We start from the raw sequence: 22787 nt of genomic DNA on the forward strand, positions 1-22787 counted from the left end.
TAAAGCACATTGGCTGCAATCCTATGAATGCAGATTCCAATCTTGCTTGACGCCACATTTCTGTCAAAGATTATTTCTAGTAGGTATAAATGTGAGATGTTTGCAAAGTATGTAGGTATGTTCAATAAAGAATTTTACCTTAAATTATGTGAATTTTTCGTAGAATTAAAAAAATATATCTATGTATTAAATCTATTTAATAACTATATTAATAAATAACCACAATGTACGATACGTATTTCATGGATATGTACGTTAATTTTGACTTTTTTACATAATATTTTGAACTTTTGTGTCAAAATTGACTGGACTTAGTTGTTGATGACAATTTTGTTCGATTGTTGGACAAAAGACGCAGGCAATAATTCTCTATATAGACTTTATTAGGTATTTAGGTATTAATTATATCGTGTCAAAAATAAAGGTACGAGAAAACATTGTACCGCGAACCTGCCGGAGATGTTAAATGTAATTTTCCACTCGTCTGTCTGCCTGCTTTCCGCATCGATCTGTCGCGCTCCAGCGGCCCACCTGATTGTCGATTGTTTCCAATATCGGACCATCCGGTTTTCGCGGGAGACAAAAGACAATCGGCCCGTTGATGCTGAGGTGGAAATCAATCAAGTCGTGAAAAAGTGTTGAAATTGTTAAGATAGTTGCGAAAAAAATGCGTCTATTGTCACTAACTAAAATATGACGTGAGCGTGTGGTTTTTAACGGGTTTTTTTTGTCTCCGTTCCTGTTTTCATAAGAAAATACCAAACTACAAGAGATAATGTGACATCGATTGCTTCATCGTATAGTCACCACTGCCACCCAGTAGCGAATACTTCCTACTGGACAAAAATAGACTACCTACCCACATATTATATCGTCACGAATAGAATAACAATAAGCAGACCATAGAGGTATTAAATAAAAGGCAGACAGACGTAATCAATCAACCTATTAAATTAAACATTGATGCTTTGATTTAATTTCATGAAATTCAAAAAAAAGTGACATTGTTGGGAAAGTCCCTCTGAGGCGGACGAAACCGGTCCAGATTTATATATTAAAAGGGGAATAAGTACCTACTAAAAAAATGCGTTTTATTAAATTAAATTAATAATAGGTAGGTATAATGCATTTCCACCATGAATTGACAGTTAACACAATAAAAGAAATTGATACTTAAGCCGAAATAACCTTTATGATATAAATACTTTTGAATCTTTATTATTTTTACGGAGCGTAATAATTTATAAACAAATATTTAGCATGAAAGAGAATTGCACCGCCGCCGACTTTTTTGCCTACCATGAAACTTACGAGACTAATTGTTTTTTTTTAATGTTGCTTTTATGACAGTCATTTTCTTAATTGAATTTAGAATTCATTCTTAATCTTCGATTTTCCACCCTATGGTACATAAATGCCGCTCTTCGGCATTAATCAATGTACGCGGATATATATTTCATCATTAAATTCAGTTTATTAATAATTGAGTAACGTATTTTTCAATAAAATCATTGAAAAATATTTATTTTCGGACTTTTGCCACCCCTTGCACTCTGCGTGTTTCGGGGCCCTGACACTATAACACTACCGCATGGCGCGACTCTGGTCTAGCCCTTTGATTAGTGAGTTAATTATTTAGCATAAACATTTTGAAGTTTTTTTTTATTTAGTAAATTTTTTTTGGGTTAATTTATAAGTTTTTAGAATATTTTTTTATTATATACTTACTATTACTATTTTTATTACACAATACATTATAGCAGTGTTTCCCAACCAGTGTAGCGACAGCACAGTATAGTAAAAGCAAGGTCAGTTGTTCTCAACATTTGAAAAAAGCTTTTTATGGAATGTTGAGAACCACTGTATTTATTTGACTATAATTTACTACCCAAGTAGTAATATAGTTTTATAAAATGTTGAGAACAACTGACATTGCTTTTACTATACTTTGATGTCGCGACACTGATTGCGAAACACTGCTATAATGTATTGTGTAATAAAAATAGTAATATAGGTACATTCTAAAAACTTAATTTAATAACTCTAATTTTGCTTAGGGCTGAGGGTGAGGGTGAGGTTTACCTAAAATCGGCATAATATCTGAATCTCTTTTGAGTGATTGAAACAATGGTAATGACCCGAAAGCAATAAAGCTGTCAACAAGAAATTGTGAAAAATATTGAAATGTGTGACACTGTATGCACTCATTCTTGTCCCGCGTTCGGTTATCTAAATGTAAACAAAATAGAGCTGTATCGGAAACTTTTGAAAATAATATTGTTTATAATAATTTGTAGACATACTATATGTATAAATGAATTTCTCCACATTTGGGATCCAAGCTGAACTGAAAACTGAATTTTAAATATTTTCGTAATAATTTATAAAATTTTGAACACAGTTGTTTCCAATTTGGGCCTGGAATCTTCGACAGAACATCTGTTTCTGATGGTAGAATTCAAAATGTTTTTCAAAAGAGCATAAAAGGGGATGTAGGAATTTTACGGAATTAGATTTTGTTCGAAATATTTGTGTTTATTTACGTATTTTTTTCTCACTAGAAACGAATATTTATTTTATAATAACATCTATAAAGTGATGATAAATGTATTTGTGTTGTCTGTAAATAATAATTACATCGAAATTATAAACTTGGCATAGAAAATTTCGAATGAAATGGTGTCGCCGCACATACGCGGCGATACTAATCAAAGGGCTAGAATAGTATTTTTGAGGTAATAATGAATTAAACATCAATTATGTTCACTTTCTCTATTGTTGAGAATCTTTAATTAAAATGATAATAGACCCCTTCTAGGGTAAATACGACCCTGCGCATGAATGCTGTTGATGAATACACTGTTGTATGATAACAAGCATATAAATCTTTATGTATATGCGTAATAATAATTTAATTAACAATCTGATAGCAAGTCTAGTAGGTACTCTGGGAAATTCCCTAAGGATTTTTTCGCCACGAGTGATTAGTTTTCTGTCTTGATTAGGTACGTCCATCTCGCAAAATGTCAGCCATCTTGCGGTCACAAAATGGCGCCCGGATGAGGCGTGAAACACAATGTGATAAAGTGTTATTGAATTCACTATAAGTAAGCTTACAGAGAATTGAATGCGGGATTTCTTTATTGATAACTGATAACAGTAATCGAAATCAATCGTCGAGAGTTTATCTGAAATACAAAGTTGAGATTTGTCTTGTTAGCTTATCGCGAATAGTATCTACCTACATATGTTATGGTTATGACTAATTATTAATTACTATTTTTATTGTTTGACTAATCATGACCTGATAAAAATAATCAAACATAATTTCTATTCTAGAGGGACCAAAAAGCTACGGGTTCAATTCTTAACTTGTTTAACTCGAAATTCGTGAATCATTATACATTGAAACAATTAACATAATACTTATACATATTTAATAATACCTATACCATATACCTACCCATACTTACCTACTTAAGTTAATCTGCATTCAGGTGATATGTTATTTGCCTTACATTCCATTTATTCGCGCCTAGAAAATTACACACCAACCTGTAAGTAGGTATTTGAACCATAGTGTATTAATTATTGGAGGTGTAGGTATGTTTGGAGAAGAATGCACATTTGCCAATTGCAGAAGACACTCGCAATACGTATTTATTAACAGCAAGGTTGCTACCACGCTAAGCATTTGGTCTGAATAATATCTATATATCACTAACATTTTGCTAGAATGTCATGTAGGTACCTACATTATCAAACATATTTCCCAATGTACAGCCAAATAGTCTGCGAGACGTCATAATAATGCCTTGTAGGTACCTACATATTTATATGTATTGCGATACTGCATTGTCATCAGATACATATTTAAGATATTTTGAAATGTTTGTATTGGTACCTATATGAATTCGTAGCGAATAAATACCTAATATAAATACCCAGTGCCGCGGAAGACTCGATATTGGTTTCTTGATTGTATGAGTTGTAGAATTATTATAAATTATATGTATATTATTTATTGTAGGTAACTAACCAGGTAGGTACTAGGAACGGCTGACTCCTTCGCCTAATTATGTTAGTAGAGGTTGTGATTAAATTTTTCTCGACTAATTTTAATCTTGATTATCGATTTTCAAGTATTTTAATTTTATAATTTCGTGATTCACGTTTATCAATCGTCATCAGCTATAGGTAATATAAAAAAAGAAAAGGAAGGGAAATATAAGCTTTATCCTGGAAGCCCTTAAAAAAGTATTCTCCTCGAGAATTTCCAATACTTATTCCTTTTTGAACGTCAAAAGTTGAACAAAAGTCGAGAAATCACAACCTCTGGCCCCCTGTTCTCATTTCTACTACTTTTAACGCTTAAGACTTTAATGAGAATGTATAGGCATTATTTAAATACCTTCTTTTTTTTTTAAATAGGTAGATACTTTACTATAATATTTATTTTTCCTGAGATCTAGTATTATTTTATTAATAAATATGTATCCAAGGCGAATCAATTGAGTCTTATAATACCTACTTACATTTTTAAAAAATAATTTATCCACCTAAGTAGGTACCTACCTATACATATTAATATTTGATGTTGGCACGTGGGTAGATAATAATAATAATTATCTTGCGTAGAAAAAAATACTGCATCTACTTATTTGGCTGTCATTTCCACTCCACTGTGGATTATGCTGTTTTGTAATTAATCAATAAAAATGCACACCTTGTGTTAAAAAGTAATTTCAAATTATTACATTTACTTATACCTGTACCTACGTTTAATGTCACGAGACGTCCTAATAAAATAGAACCGCACACGTGTAACCTTTGAAGCAAGATAGAAACAGAAAGAAAGATATATGTACTATTTATCTATATTATATTATCCATATTGCATTTTTCTCACGGTTTTTGAGAAAATGAGATGGACTTCTCGGATATCAGATGCACCTATCAGCTAGCTACAATCAGTCTGGACTACATTTTTTTCCTTCAAATAAGAAGTATTTATTTTCACTGTTTTTTGCAAGTAAACGGTAAAGCGTCATTACTGAATTGTCTTTTGTTTCATCTCACGAGAACTATCATTGAGTAGGTACTTAAAATTTTATGAATATTATCAAATAATAAGGATATTTTTTCCAACCCATTTATTAAAATTATTAACTCGCATATGAAGATAATAATGCTATATTATCTCTTTTTATAAGGTCTTTCTAATACTTAGGTATAAGTTTTCATCTAATCTATAAATTGTATGTAATCAATAATCACGGCTATTACCTACCTACTACTATAAAATAAGAGGTCTCTCCTTTTTTTAAGGCTTGTTACTGTAAAAACTACTTTCAATAATACCACCACGCGTAAACAGACTGAAATATTGATAAACATTAGTACTAATCATTAGTACTTAGCCCGTCTAAACAAGCCCTTAGTGACTACAGTGTGCAATGTTTAACCTATCATTTCGGAGTTTGGTCTTGGCTATATTCTTCAAACAGGCAACTACCCTCACAGCTATTATGACGTATCTACCTATTGGTGTAATCATAACCATCTGATGCGATTAATTACGGTCTCTCGTTGGATGATTGATTAGACAGTTTTTTTTATTAAGATATTATTTATCATGCGACACGATTGCAACATGTCGAAGGTATTCTAGATTCATATTTGTGCCGCGTGAAATTCACCTAAATGTAACAATATCTTTAGAGTTCCATGTTTTGTATTATGAATATTTGATGACTGTCCGCAATAATTCCATTTATTATGAAACATTGCTCCAGCTTATCCGCTAGTAATAAAAAATCATGATAATAATTCAAAGCCGTTGAAGATTAGCTCAGTTTCGCAATTCGCAATCAGGTTCAATATTTGTAAATATTAACCTTCTCAAATTTCATCTCTCCTGTTACTCTGATCTAATGAGTAATGAAATTGTAATCAGTAGGAAATCAATAAATCAGCAATACAAGATATCGAATAATATCTCTGTGTGAATACAAGAGTACAAAAAATAAGGTAACTCATGTACATATTTATTTGATATTATAGTAATCTGACCACTCTACTTTTGACATGTGGTTAGGTACTGAATCTTTTGATTAAACAATATTGGCCATTGTATTAGGTTTCCAGAAAAGTATGTCGATTGTTGCTCTTGCAAAGATTTTATTTCAATACGTCATTTTTAAGTGATACGAAACCTATATTGATATCGCAAGTTCAAACAAATAACTTCCATAATGGGAATTTCTATAAGTTATCTTGGAAGTGGAAGCTCCAGTACCTACTGTTGCCAGTTCATAACTTTTAATCCAGTTGAGATCGGACAACATTAAATCTCAAGATTATTGTACTAAATTGTTTTCTGTCCAATGAATTTGGTTTAATACATATTAGGTTTCCAGAAAATGCAGGAGGTATTTTATACATATTAGCTTTACGTATTATTTTATACAAATAGACAATAAGAATATATAGACACAATGCACTCCCATTAATTTGACACACACATCAAATTAATCAAAATTCATAATGAGGTGTAAAATCATTCTACTTATTGATTCAAACGAACAATCTTACGTATTCATTGAATCAGGCTCGCAGAAAATGAAGGAGGTATTTTATGCAGATGTATTTTTATTTATGCGAGATCATTGGCACTTCAAAATCTGCAACTCAATGTATTTTTATATAGGTACTTACTGGAAATCATCACACAAAAATGCATTCGGTCGACTATATTCGTTGATGATTGTAGTAAATTATTAATATAAATCATTCGTATTGCAAATACTTACTTAAGCACCTACCTATCTATGTGTTTATTGGATATTGATACATTTGTCAGTAGGTGCCTACAACTTACTTACATTATTGTTTCTGTTGGTAACTATTTTTAGAACACCTCGTAATTTCATATAAATCACGTACATATTATTACAGAATGTGTGTGTCACATAGGACTGAGTAGGTCATCATCCCAACGGGGTCCATATCAATATCAATGACCTTTCATTACCTAATAATTGTTGAGACTAATTATGATTGAGTATCCACTATAATTTTCAAACTTAGATGGAGTAGGTGTACCTGCGACTTAACAATAATCATTATCATATTAAAACAAAATACCAGGAGCCTCCAGGAGGGTATGCGTCGGTATGCAGAATTCTAGAAAAAGATTTGACTTATTATTAGATTAGACTAAACATTAATTTCGGATTTTCACTAAATTAAAAGATTGTTAAATGGCAAGGTACCCTACTCATGCCCCCCACAAGGGTGGGGCTGACAAACTTAGCCTGGGGGCCCGGCGTAACGGGTCGACCAGACAAATGAGATAAACACACATCACAAATTTGCTAGAATATTTTTTTAAAGCGTGGTTGTGATGAAATTTTTGATTATTGTGTATTGATACTCGACAATTCCATAATTCAAGTGGATGTTAAAAAAAAAATCTAAAAATAACCTACCCTTAATTTTACCTCGATCACCACTTGGAAAATGCTACTGAAGAACGTCACACTGCCTTTAACCTTAGCGATGGGTATGGGAGGGGGGGGGGCAAAGATCTTAGCCTGATCTATATTTTATTTATATCTATCAAACATAGCAATTTTGATTTTAACATGGCATTACCAATCAGTACCTACTAATGGATCTTATTTATTCTATATTATACTTAGGTAATAACTGCATCATTTAAAGTATTTAAACTTTCTCTTTTAGTATCTATTATTATTTTTAAACAGTAAGGTTTTCAATTTTACAACTCACCTAATTGCTTATTCATTTATCTTCTGTAAATCACAATTCAGGGTAAGAAATTCGTAGATACCTACATAGAAGTAAATATTCAATATAGATTAAGAGTAGAATTTGAGAACTTTTTAGATACTGAAGATAAACCTTATTCAAGAATTGCAATCTTTGCATTATTATAATCTTTATCGAAAAGGGCAATTTCATTAGTAATTAGTTGGAAAAGTAGGTCTGGACCATAGATTAAAGAATAATGTTTGGACTAAGGGTGGAAAATGATATATATATTTTCAGTCGAGAAAAAACGAAATCTGCCACAAGTAGTTCTTTTTGTTGGCTATCCGTTTATCTGGCGATGCATCTTGATACATAATCTGTAAATATATTATGTATAATAAAATATGGAGTACACGTATGTTTTATTTAAGGCGTCCATTGCTATGATCGAATCATTTCTACCAGGTTTACAGGAAAGCCTTTGAAAAATTTAGCGGCTGCGATAAGGAGATAATAATTATGTACTTATTCAATAATAGACTTGTGCTACAAGGATTTGTTTGCAATTTAAAACTTCAGATTGCCTCTGGTTAAGATTTTGAAACTCTAAACTGAAACGAGTGCATCCTTTGCTTCAAGAAAAATCACCGTTGTAAAAATAGGTCAAATATCATAGGTAATCCCGAAAACTTTTGAGACAATTTTAAATATACCTATTCCTTCGAGAGTGTTTTGAATTAAGCGTAAATTCCATGATATGAAGAATAGATACCATCTTGAAGAATTTGCTTAATCTCAGTTTCAGAACCGTCGTTTAATCAATCAATAAATAAATAACGGAAATCGTTTGAAAGATTAGTACCTACATCCGGATGTGTCATGATTGGATCGATTTATTTCGCAAAACACACAGCCAGGTAAATTACAGACAGGTAGATACCTAAATTTCAACACCAAGTATACAATTTATCGTATTTGATCTACGCAGACTTTAGAATAATAAAGAAAACATATTTCACCACAACAAAAATCAATGCAATAAATCACAAGACTGCAATGAAGAAATTGTATTATGAACGTTGGACAAATTTTTCTCTTTCACATTTTCGCCTATTGAAAACCAGATGGTAAATAACTGAATGCATGTTGCCCTTGGAGGAAAATGGCCAATGTCAATCTAATACTCGTCATGTTATTATTTCGAAATCAATGTCTCAGAAGTGATAAATATTCAATACCAATAAAAATAAACAAGTGAAATAAATGTATACTGAAAACAGTTTTGTCTCTTTACCACGACAAAGGGCAGTGTGGTGTTCGTTGCCAGAAGGTGAAAGCAAATACATTCTGTGTGACATGTAGCGGAATAAACATGTCGGAACAATTATTGTTATTTATTATTACGGAGTTAATCTAATGCGGAATATATTGTTTAATGTCAATTAGGATGCATGAGCTTCACATTCAAATTCATTTCAATCAGCAGGTGAAAATAAACATGGTTTGAATAAAAAAATAATTACCTAGATAAGTAGGTAGGTAGTACTTCTTGGGAGCCCACTGGGTCACAGTGGGATACTAGTATCCAACATTTTTCTTAAATATAAATATAGCCATACGGCGTACCTACATCATCGTATGTATTATTACTGCCAATAATTGTCATTCACAAAAATATGCTAAAATTTCTCAAAAGATTCTTCAAATATGTCATGATTAGATTTTTTTTAGAAAAACAAAGTTTTTGCATAAAATTAAAGCAGATAAGAATTTCAGTCATAATTTTGTATATAGAATTTATTTAATTATTTATAAGGTACAAACGATCAGCGTGTTGAATTTCAAGCAAAATATGTTATAATATTCTAGTTTAATGATGATACGTTTTAAGCTGTTAAAAACGCTATATTTAACGCCATATTATGTCGGATGCGAATTTTGCAAGGTAGATGCCTATTAATTCAAAAATACTAAATCCGACAAGAAAACCGCTAAGTTGGCAACGCTTCTTGAGAGGTAGCAAAAGGTGCAAAAAAAAAACAATTTTTGTCAATCAAATTCTGGATTTTAAACAAAAGCATGTAGGTACCTACCTATCCGCTTGCGATCATCGCATAATCGAAAACACTGCTAATATCTACGTGTATTTCATTCTCAACTCTTAACACAGAGTGGTGGTGCGCATGATTTAGGTTGAATGTGTGGAACGCAATTCGCAACTGAGGTATTTATACATCGAATAGTTTTATGTTTTTCACACGAAACAGTCTTGTCATCTTTTTATAATGCAGATTTTAATACAAAGATGTAAAACTTATAGAAGGTAGTAGGTACACAGAATATTTTTAGTTCTGAATTTTTATATTTTTTGGCTTATTTGGTGTAAAAATATAGTATAATTTATTTACTATTATACCTACTTACATTGGCTACGTGCGCTGGTACTAACATTACGAAAAGGGGTCCTTTTGAAACCGGGTTGGCAGGCTATACGCAGGCCATGCATGCACTGCGATGCGTTCATCTAGCGAACAAAAAATGCACGAATGTAGTCTGGGATTATAAGATGCGCCAAGAAATCAAATAATTATTAATAATACGAAATAGTCTGTTGTGTGTAACAATTTTCGTATTTCACATGGACGAAATCCTGGGTGATCGATTGTAATCAATACAACAGCAAGTCACCTCTCTTATTCGGCGAAGATGAAGACGATCATTAGGTTAATTTTATTGAATTATGAGACATATTTAGATAGTATAGATTCTTATCAATCAAACAACCAATACATGTGGCCTCAAATTCGTTATCTTAAATACTTTAATCTCGAATAATTTATCCTCTTCATATAAACAACGTGATATTCGTGCAGCGTCTACCTATATACCTATATATCCCCAATAACACAATATGATAATATCGATGTACTCTATTGGGAAATAAGAATCTATTTACAACAGTGTTAGGTACCTACATCACGCTCATCTTCTTTTTATCAGTATATATGGCATCCACGTGTAAGGCAAGATAGAGACGGATGGTATGACACGGGGAAATTTTTCCAGAAAAGTAATTTATTAAGTATTAAATTTTAGGGAAATTTTGAATACATTTTTATTAGCCAGGAAACACACTAAAATCAATTATAGAATAAAATATCGCCTGTTAAATTGCGATTTTTTTACAATTAGAGCAAAACTGTGGTGTATGTTTATCTCACTTAAATGGTCAACCCGCCATACCGGCCCCCCTAAGCCCGGCTCCCCAGGCTAGAGCCCTGTAAGCCCTCCCTTTGTGGGGGCTATGCATATAGGTACCTACCTACGTATTGTCAAATTAGAGTATATCTACGTTTTATAACTTTGCACTTGTTTGCACTTTTTACTATACTGATACGCCTCTTTGCCTGATTACCACGCATAAAATTAGATCAAATGATATTTACTTGTATTAATATACTTACTTATGTATCTAGTAATTGATAATAAATGTAAAAAAATATTTTTGGAATATATTACATCACATTTTCATTCTAGATCCTGAGTGCAAAGCAATGAAGCATTTATTATTCTCTATCAATTGTGATATTAAATATTACCTGCATACATTACTGGATTATCTCACTTCAAACAGGGATTCAAAATCGTTGTAGCTTATCTTAAAAATTAACAAAATTACAGATAAATAAAAACCCATCTGTAGACATAACAAAATATTGATCGAATGATATCATCTTCAAAAAGATAGGTACGGCCTGATATAGTATTTATGACTTTAATGACATTATTAATCTGTTAAAAACAACGCGTGTATGATTGTTACCTGGTTGATCCGATAGTGGTAAATATTGCATTTTTTATCGATCAGTGCCGCCCCGTGGGGGCAGGCAGGTCAAGTGTTGCATAGGGGCGACACATTATAAAAGGCGGTGAATGAAGGAACTAATATCAATATAATTTTTTGAGAGCAGTGATGGTTTTCTATGAAGCAAGCGATGCGGTCGCTTCGTTAGAAAATACCAACATCTCAATTTAAAAAATAAATTGAATCATAAAAAATCCTGACAACACAACTAGTAATGTATTATATTATAACACTTGTGGCAATAGGTATATACTTATTATAATGGTGGTTAATCGCGCTGGCAAAATTTTCACAAGTAGGTATGCCTCCAAAGCTGTCACTACCACAGACCTCCACGTACCTCAAACTACCACTGTTTGTGAGTAAGTTTCGTGGAAATGGTCTAATTATCAGTAGATGATGAGTATGTCATTTTAAACGTAATTGGTGTATTTATCTGTTTAAGATACTTAGTCAAAAATTTAATAATAAAACATGTAAGTACCTACCTATCGATTTTTTAAACAATTTGAAACTAAAAATGAAAAGGGGAAACATTTTGTCTAGGGACGTCACTGGACATAATATTAATTATTTATTATCAAATGTAATAGGTACCTAATACTATTAATACCTTATCAATAGGTGGAATGGTTTATGTATAAGTGGGTACCTATATAAATAGCAGAAAGTTAGACCAATCCTAGAAAAAAATCCTTTGCCTTTGTATTTAATTAGCTATCTTTAAATGAGGGTCTGATTATCTATTTATTCTCTTACCTCTCATCATATATCATAGAATTCACTTTAATTCTTATTTATCGAGAAATCATCGCTGAGGATCTTGATAATTCGAGAAATCGTTGGAGAGAGTTACCGACCTTGATCTAAATTGGAAACTTTGAAATTTTAATTCTCTGAGGGGAAAAGCACTGAACTTTGAACCGATTAAAATTCGTCGGTAAATATGTTTTGGCAAGAAAAAAGTCTCGAATCTGATCTCAAATGGATGAATGGAAGCATGTACCTACCATATAATATGCTGTGTGTTATTTTAATTAATATTCTTATCGTTGGTAGTGCATTATTTTTTCATGAATGAAGTTAGGCATTTATGATTATAGGTAACGATAAGAATATATCAAATAGATATAGGTAGGTATAGCATGTGAGACGCAAATCGGTATATATTGTATATTTATATTAAATAAGTACCTCAATTTGTTTGTAAGCATCAGTGATGCCTATAATTATTATAGTACAGTAGGATAATTTCAATTCCGCGAAAAATGTAAAATACTAAAATTTTACGCCAAATATACCAAAATACTATAACTTTTAAGGATTCAAGACGAAAAATGTTCCTGTACTATATATTTTTCAGAAATACTATAATTTGTACGCCTTTGTACTATAATCAGCATAGAAAAAGATGGCAACACTGGTAAGCGTGTATTAAATAGAACAATTTTAACCTTGAATACACCCAGTCCAAATGTGATTACTGATTATTATTACGGATTCTAATCTCCACCCTGACTTATATCAAGCCTATTCCACCGTTTTCTCTTAGGTAGGTACTCGGTTCCGCTGCGAATATATTTTATTTTCTGTCAAAACTATCAAACCTTACGCTTGTTATAAATTATGTTTATAAAAAGCATTCACCTGGTGTTGTGTGGGGTGAGTTATAGTACGTATTAATTATTATACGAACAAATAAAGTGAACACGTGGTCATATGTAGCATTGACGTGCAATCCATAGATCCTGTGGCAGCAGCAAATCCTTAAAATATTAATCCAATAATATTGAAATATTTAATATACCCACCCTTAATATAGATACATAATCCATAAATTTAAATAAAATCATGTTAGCTAGTTAGAATGAGAAATATATATTATTACGATGCCTACCTAAATACTACACGTATTGTTTTGATCACTACCTACCCAATATATTAGTAAAATTTGTATTTTGTTTTAATATCTACTTTCATCATAAATCCCGCATAAATAGATAGATAGATATAAATGTAAGTAGATATTTGTTCAAGTTCAAGTGCTTAATACATATAATCATTATTATGTAAATAAGTGACTCTTTTGTCACAATGTTCGGTATTAGGTACCTATTTAGTTACCTACGTGTATTAATAGATTTAATAAGATTAATTTCTCAATAACCATAGATCAGCAATTTCTCCTCTTTGTTCGCTATCCAGAAAGTAATAATACAATTATTTTGTAATATGATAGATGCCATCTGTGTTTTCTGTTGATGTCTATGAAATTCAGATTAAATTAAAATACCAAAGAGATATTTCAAATTTCACAACAAACCACCCAGAAATTATTATCGAAGAAGGTGTTGAAACTTTAAACCACACGTAGAGACCACACATCTCATCCAATCATCGGCATAAATAGTAGGTATAATGAAACCATGTCGAACGGTAGCTAATTCCAAACCAATGTAGGTGACTTTATGACTTACCTATTTGTGTCAACATCGTGTTTTTTTCTTCTAGATGAGGCAGTAGAGCGATCGCTGTAGCAGGCGACAAGAGTTCTTCATCAGCACAGGATCTGGAGAAATGCAGGATATGTCGTGCCTCTTCAGCGACCACGCCACCACACAGCAAAGACTTTTAAGATCAGGTAACTTTTTACCAACCGTTTGATACCTTCTAATCAAAATGCATTCTACACATTATTGAATTTGAGCAGTGACGTCCCTAGACAAAATGCCGCCCCATTGTTATACAGTATGTTTTATCATCCTTTCATGACTCCAATATCTAAGAAATGTGTTGTATGGATACATTACTAAGATAATAATATATACCACTAAATCTAATGCTATACTTCAATAGACAATATTGCGTGTCCATGGTTTCAGATACATTTAAATATATACTCACTTGACAACTTTAAAAACTCGCGAATGACTGACAAAAATATTTGGATAAATTAATTAGATCAGTATGTAGGTACCTAGATACCTGACCTACAAACTTATCTGAAGAATGGGATGGGGGAGCTACTGTCGAAAACTACCCAATCAAGACTCATAACTGGACAAAATCTGACATTCGAATGAAATTTTCAAAATGGTGTATGGTAGTTTGTAGTTCCTGTGCCTATAATTCAAATATCATTCGCAAATATGCACGTGTCATTGCTAGTCATCAAGGATGTGACGTCCAAGAACAACGGAAGTAAACTAGACATCGCGAATCCGACAAAAAACATCAGGCCTGTTAAACCTTTTCTGTTAATTTATAGATACATTTTGTTTCCAGCTAGTGGAAAGATATTTCCGTTAGTACTAAGTTTAGATAGGAACCTATTTCTATATACACCTAATGATTCTCCTCGATTTGCCGCCCTCCGAGTAACCGCTGCCCCCAAGCGACGCTCAATCTGCCAACCCCCACGGGACGTCACTGAATTCGAGACCTAAAATTACCAACATTAACAATTCAGTAGTAACAATAATTTGAAACTAATCCATTGTGACTGTGACCGTACACACATTGTGAGACTAAATGAAGAGATTCAGAAGCAAGTAGCGTACACTCCACATAGTTATTATTGATGTCGGAGAAAATTCAAGAGACGTGTCGACTTGCCCAAAATAAATAAATAATCAGACGCATTCCAATCCGTGCGGATAGATGAACAATAATTAACAGGACTTATTGATACGTGGGAACACGCACGGGCGAATTAACATTTTAACGGGCAGTAGATGCATGGTAAATTAATCATAGTAAACACAACACGTCCATGCGTACAAAAATACGAGAGATAGATCTGACGCGCAAGTCCAGCGGGTTAATCTGCCGCGATGATTCTAACTTACATATCCCTTACTAATAACAAACATTAAACTGAAGCTTATATCATTGTTGAATAACGCTGAAAACTATTAAACCCGGCCATTCTGCGCATCTATTCTATACACAATACTGCTATCGGCATTTATCGAGGGTAAATTTGTATCGAAGTATTAGGTAACAATTATTACAATGAGTTAGTTGTAATTGTTACAATAAGCTCTATGTTTTAACAGCACCTCCCTTGGGTGTGCTAAACTTTAGAGCGAGATAGACAGTTTTGACGGTTTAGACGGCTAACTTATTGTAACAATAATAATTATAATACTTCGATACAAACATATGAAAAACTACCCTCGATAGCTGCCGATTGTAGTCTTGTGTCTATTCTATAATAGATGCGCAGATAGGTCAATGAATGTAAAACTGACATCCATATGGTATAATATGTAATAACTTATTATTATGACCCATCACTTGTCGGTGTACTTATGACAAACGGACTGCGGGTTCTAATCTTGTTGATTGGATTTCTTTTCAAACAAGTGTAATTATAATTAATTCACTGTTTTGTAGCGGAATTTATAGTCTGCCTCTTGTTTCGAATACTAGATGTAGGTCTGCTGTCAGAATCCTACGGTGGACTGGTTGGTTGAATGGCCGTCTCTGAACCCGTGAGTCGCAAGTTCAATCCCGAAGCTAGTAAAAAAATGCACGTCATTTTTTAATGTGTGTTTGATCCAGTTCAAGTACCCGTTTGGTTTGGGCGAAAATCAAATAAGAATTTCTTGTAAAGAGTCTAATAATATAACCTCCACCCCGTGAGGTCCATATACTCCGTTTACGACCATAACACCTATTTTACTTTACCATTTTTTACAATTAGAAATCCGTTTGCGAATCGACTCCGTAGATATAGAGAGTAACAACTATAACTAATAGCAATGTGACTAATGCGTGCTATTACTTCTATAAAACGCTACATCTCAAGTTATAGTTGTTGGTCTTTATGTACCGACTTGTGATAGAAAATTCTCATTTTCTTAGCACTAACCGATAAACGTTATCTAAATACGATTAAAATAACGTTTTTTTGGTATTAATTTAACAATGATTTCTAACACTATTATTAGAATTTCCAGGTGATGCTGTATGTTTTGTATATTTCCGATATTAATTGTCATCATTCGCTAATTATTTAATTGTCTAATCTACATAAATGTATACCGATACAATTACTACTTACTACATATTGTTATAAATTATATTACAGTGATCCACTAATGCTCTATATATAAGTACATACGAGTACCTAATTAAATGTTGCATTAATGACAATAATAATATACACCCTATAATACATAATATATGTATAAAATACATATGTTTCCCAATTCCTTTTTTGTCGAGGATTCTCCAAGAATCTGTGTGACTAATCGGTGCGATAAAATCATTATTCCTAACGCCTAGTCCAGACGAAGATACACGAATTAACAAATTAACATTGTATAGAGTAGGTAGGTATAGGTAAAACCCGTTCACAAACATTTTGTATAAAAAAGTAGGTACTACTACAAAATAATTCCATTCAAATGACAATGTTGTTTTGTATTCCAAAACATGTGCAAGTGTGAGTTTTTGTTGTACTATTTCATCGGATGTAGGTACTGACGTGGTCTTATGAAATATTGTTTTAAATAAATTTCGCAATTTTATACAGTGTGGATAGTCCAAAATATAAAATTTTTGTTGGTAAAAAATAACACGATATTACACATTAGTGTAGCACTAAATTTTTCAAAAAACATTGTATAATTTTGTATGAGGGGCGAGGGCATATTATTATGGAAATTTATATTGTATGTCTGGACTATGCTTTATGTACTAAAGTAGGATTTATACTAATAAAACTACCAACAGCGCTAGTAATTCACTTTTGCTTTAACAGGATGCTACAAGTAATAATATCATTCTCTCACAGGAAACGTGCGGTTTCAGAAAATCCTGCAACTTAAATAAACCCAGCAGGAATATTTTCTCCTCACGATTCATTTATTAACCGTATATTTAGAACAATGCTCAAGGATTGAAGAGCATCTAGGAAGAAGGAAAATATTATTAAATTATCTGAGAATTCGATTTCGTCATCGTTGCAACTCGGTGCTTGATAGTGGGTATATTTTTATATTGTCATTGCTTCGACATAATATTTTAATGAATGTAACATAATATTAGTCATTTTCTTTTGTTTCTTTTATTGCTGATACATAGGTTAGGTATCCGGGATAATCGGGGAATACCAGAGAAATTCATGAGAAATCGTGAAACAATACTTAGAATAATGTGAAAATTAGATAGGAAATCATTATGTACAATAATAAAGCATGTAGATATAATATTATGAATTAGGTCGGATTATTCGATTACCGACGTAAATAATTAGGCATGTAGGTCGCAAAGTAGGACTCTCTTTAGCTAATTTCGCATAGGTTTTACGCGAACACAGATTTTGACATTTAAAAATGATTTTGACGTTTCGCGTACAATCGGGTCGGCTCATTAGTCACCCCATTGGTATAAGGCAGTTGTACAGCAAATTTAATGCAGTTGTATATTACTATTTTTAATCTAACTTCATCGTAGTAAACACTAATAGTGGGTCATGTACATAACATAAGCGGCACCTACAAAACAGTGATGATGATATATAAACATAATAATAGATATTATTAGTTTATTTTGTTGTGTACAAGTAAGTTAGTAAACACCTATATGTTTGAGTGGGTATGTTATAGGATCTTTTGATGTTAGTTGCAGGGATTTTGTTATACTTTAGAATTAGGTAGATAATATGTTATAAGTACTCAATTTGTGATAAATACCTACTCATCTTTTTAAGATTTTGGTTAAATCTAATAATTCCCCTCTTTTAAATTTAATCTTCTGACGAATCAATTGCGTCATCTGCATCAAAGAAACTCACCGCTGCATTTAAGCAATGACATTATAATGTCATTGCATCAAAGCTAGTGAGTGTCCTTGGAAGAATTACAAAGCTGCTGACCACAACGTTCTGCAAACCACTCATCCTCACACATTCTTATCGCCCCCAATAAGAATTTTCTTCGTTTCTGAAGGAAAACATTTAAAGATGTGGGTGATTTCGTCACTTCCGACATATATAGTTATATTATATAGCATATATGGAGCATTCGGGAGTCATATCAGCATAATCAAATCGGTAATCAGCGGTCCAGGGATCATATCCGGTGGCTTAGCTAAATTTTATTCTCGCCACAATGTCTTCCGGCCTGATCCCCAAGTTTACTCACAATTATGTAATTAATTACCTTGAGAAGTTGGCTTTTTAAATCGGCTTCGTTTGGCTAATCAAACTACAAAATATTGCAGTTTACTTAAAACTACTAGCTAATCTACATATCTACTACAAAGAAAAAGTTGAAATCGAGGAATATTTAGAAGACGGTACTTCAGTGAAACGGCAAATAATTTTTAACTATAGGTGGGACGTGGGGATTTTGGACTCGCTGGCAATCGGAGAGCAAACGTCGAGCTGTGAACACGTCAATTTGTTTCGTGATGGCGACGGGGGTATTAATTCTTAAATCGTGTAAAGATGACTAAAAAACGTTACCCATTTACTTGAAAAAGAAAACATGTCAATGAATATATTATTATTGCTACTAATAGAACAATAAACAGAACATTAAATGGACGCATGTTGGATTTATATGACAAATTATATTTCGTTCGGCACGCGTCATTTGCACAATCCGCGCATCGCCTAGCCCAGTGGTCGGCAAACTTATTAGTCAAAAGAGCCAAATATCAACAGTACAACGATCGCAATTTCTTTTGAGAGCCATATTTCTTATATTGAAATTATATAATATGTAGGTACACTGTTTATTAATTTAAACTTTAGTTTAAGAATAAAGTTTTATTTAAACTATAGGTACACTGAATAAAACTTGATATCATACTTAATAATGATATTATTTATTGATAAAAATTAAATTGTAAGTATGGTATCCATAGAATTAAATCATGACAATGATGACTGGCAAACACTCAATGTGAATAATGGCCTTGCCTCTCCTTGGAAAGTTTGGGTAAGTCAGGTTTGTATGTTGATGTTTTTAATTTTAAGCACGATTCCAGGTTTTCATCAGTAAGACGACTTCTCAATTTACTCTTGATTTCCTCTCTTAGAAATCTCTTTACTAACCACAAAACATGCAATATTAACATTGTTGGAAGATTGTATTCAGTAATTAAATACAGAATTTGATTTTTCTTGACTCTTCTAAAGTTCCTCAACTGCATCACCGACAGGATATTTAATGATAAATGACGAGTGTCGGTAGGCCATTTAAGTTTTGAATATGCCATTCAACTTCAAATTCACGGTTTTTGTCATCCATTTTTCTTTGCTTCTTCTTTGCAACCTTGTCAAATATGGCAGAGGGCATTTGTGGCAGAGTCGCACTCAAGGGGGCAAAGAGCCGCATGTGGCTCGCGAGCCGCGGTTTGCCGACCACTGGCCTAGCCCAATGATACTTAACTTTTTTTTTCTTCGGGCCAAATACATATATTTGTAAAGTAACGCGGGCCGCATCACTAATGGTGTGACGAAAAAAATCATGAAACCCCCCCTTTTTTACAAAACATTTTTGAGATTTTAAAAATTATAAACAAAAGTAATGTGTATCCAAGCGTTTATTTCAAAATTATAAATCATGTTCCTGATAATAAATGTGTTTCGGGCCGCACATAAAAGCTTAAAGGGCCGCAGGTTGAGTATCGCTGGACTAGCCACTGTCTTTTTAGACCATGCCTCAACTGAGGTATAGCCAATATCATAAATATGATGTAGTTTGTTTTCCCCAATAGACATTTTCAATACATTCTTCAATACTAAGAATCCATTCTCTTTATAATAGTTCGTCTATTGACGTGTGCAATACCTTCGTTGAGGCACTCAAACAATACAGTACCTACATATTTTTTGTTGAGTAGTTTTATCATACCATAGGTACCTATATATTATTGTACTATATTATTTTTTCCTGTTTCTTAATACCTCTTGGCGGGTTTTGGCGTCCTTCAAATCCATCCTCCATCCTCCTCCACCCTCCACAATCCAGCGCCGACGCTCTCCAATTGCTTTGACCGAGCATTTTTAAATCTCCCGTGGTGCAGTCCAGCCATCTCAATTTCGGCCGTTCAGGTACGATTAGATTATCAGTTCATTTGTACTTATATAATTTAATAGTTTAATAATTTAGTAAGTATATAATTTGTCATTCTAAAGTGCATGTCCTATGTATAAATAAATTATTTATGTTACCATATATAGGTAGAAGATATATAATATATTCTATTATAATATGTATTATAATAAATACGTTCTTGTGCTCACAACGGCTTCATCGTTATCGCTGTATCTTTCGATATTTAAAATCTAACGCCAGAAAAACTCAATTTAATACAGACTTAGGTATTGATTATTGAATATAAAACTTTATAAAGGAAGATACTTACATTTTTTTTTAATTCGAATGTATAACTGTATGTATATAAATGTATTTTCTATTTAAATTTTCTATAAAATAAAAATGTCTCGAACTTGGAATAAGTAGATAAATTTTATAAACATTGGATCGAACTTTGCGGAATATTAAAAATAAAAACAAGTCACAATAGATACGGACATGCCAACTACGTAGGTACTATGTTATGCGTGTTTCTCATACGACAATATGAACAATCGACGCGGATTTCGGATGAATCTGGGCCCAGAGCAGGATGTTTGAGGTTTCCAGCAAATGCGACATTTCTTTTTTTTTACATTTCAATAAGTCTATATTAAAAAATAACCGATCGCTGATTATGTATCCCCGTCATCATCAGCCGACGGGAAACGACTTATCCTTTCGACCTTATCGCGGTTCCTTGTAATTGTTGCAGCAACGGTTTATCCTTTTTCTCAGACTCGATATTTTTGCGATAACGTACCCACTTAGTGGATCGGCTATGAGTCGTGAATTTTATTACAATATTTCTGTAATATTAATAAGGTATATTGCGGACCACGATAGAATAAGCCCGGTCATAAATCAATATTTCCAACAATGTTGCAAGTTGCAACACTCTTCCTCACGCAAAGTTGGGACCCCGACGAACAAAAACTGCACCTGCACATGCGCCGACGTAGCATTTTGATATTATACCCGTGCCTCATTCAAAAATAATTTGTTACATACCTACAACAAGCAAATGTCGCACCGACGCTATGTGCGGCAGTGCATGTGTTTTGTGAATGACAACAAAATCACATCGACAGTAAGTTGCTTTCGAGACGAGTTTGTAGAGTTTAAACCCATAGAACTGAATGTATGCGAAAGAATGCCATATTGACAACTTTACATGAGAGACTTTTTAGTGATTAGATTTAGTTAACTATATTTTTTCCCTAATATATCTACTTATTAAATTTTTTTTTGTGTTCTTTTCATTTAAAAATATTTTTTTTAATGCCCAAAACTGGAGTTTTTTTTTAAGTTTACTTTAAGCTTTACTACTCGGACATTTTTTTCTTTATTATTATAATATACATTGTGAATTACTATTATATTGTGAGTTAACATGATAGTAACTCATTTTCACCACATTTGGACTTATCGTAGTTTGCTTCTCGTAGCCGAATTTTGGTCCAGCCAAGTGATGGTCGAATGACGATCAGGCCGTAACATGCTTGAAATACAAAGCATTCGAAATGACCTTAAATATTATGGATAAATCATTATACAGTGGCACCGCATCACGGGTAGGTAACGCAAAAGTGGCTTGCAGTAAATGCAGTGGCATTGTTTGTTAGCATTGCAACATGCATTACAGCAAATAATTCCAATACACCCAATGTCCAAATACAGGCCAATAATTAATTGCCTTCGGTGCCACTACTGCCACTGTATGATGATTTACCTATTATAGTAAGAACATAGAAATAGAATGCGCATCCCGGTTACATGACAAACTTTAATGCATATATGTAGGTACAGATCGTCAAGATATAACTATTAAAAATAACATATTCTTTAATACCCATTCCAGCTTATTCCATATTTGTCTGCACTCTAGAATTAAACCTTATTACTAAGTGTGGTACTTAGAAGTTAACACACTTCCGATTATTTCTGTGTTCCCTGGTAAAACCCAACGAAAACTTACATTATCAATGACTATCGTCCGCGTAAAATAAGGAAATACAATGTATATTATATACCTATTATGTAAACAA

General features: G+C 32.8%; 1 protein-coding gene across 2 annotated transcripts in view; it reads left to right on the forward strand.

Moving 5' to 3' along the window:
- Window positions 1–22787, forward strand: part of peb (zinc finger protein pebbled) — a 140722-nt gene that overhangs the window by 107900 nt on the left and 10035 nt on the right. For both annotated transcript variants that reach the window (XM_085960872.1, XM_085960871.1), the window contains exon 2: window positions 14153–14282. In XM_085960872.1, coding sequence (XP_085816998.1) covers window positions 14219–14282 — 64 coding nt within the window. In that variant the 5' untranslated portion in view covers window positions 14153–14218. The remainder of the gene's footprint in view (window positions 1–14152; window positions 14283–22787) is intronic.

Source organism: Rhyacophila brunnea, unplaced genomic scaffold, assembly GCF_057557595.1.
Source record: "Rhyacophila brunnea isolate RB1 unplaced genomic scaffold, BYU_Rbru_1.0 scaffold_12, whole genome shotgun sequence".
Lineage (NCBI taxonomy): Eukaryota > Metazoa > Arthropoda > Insecta > Trichoptera > Rhyacophilidae > Rhyacophila > Rhyacophila brunnea.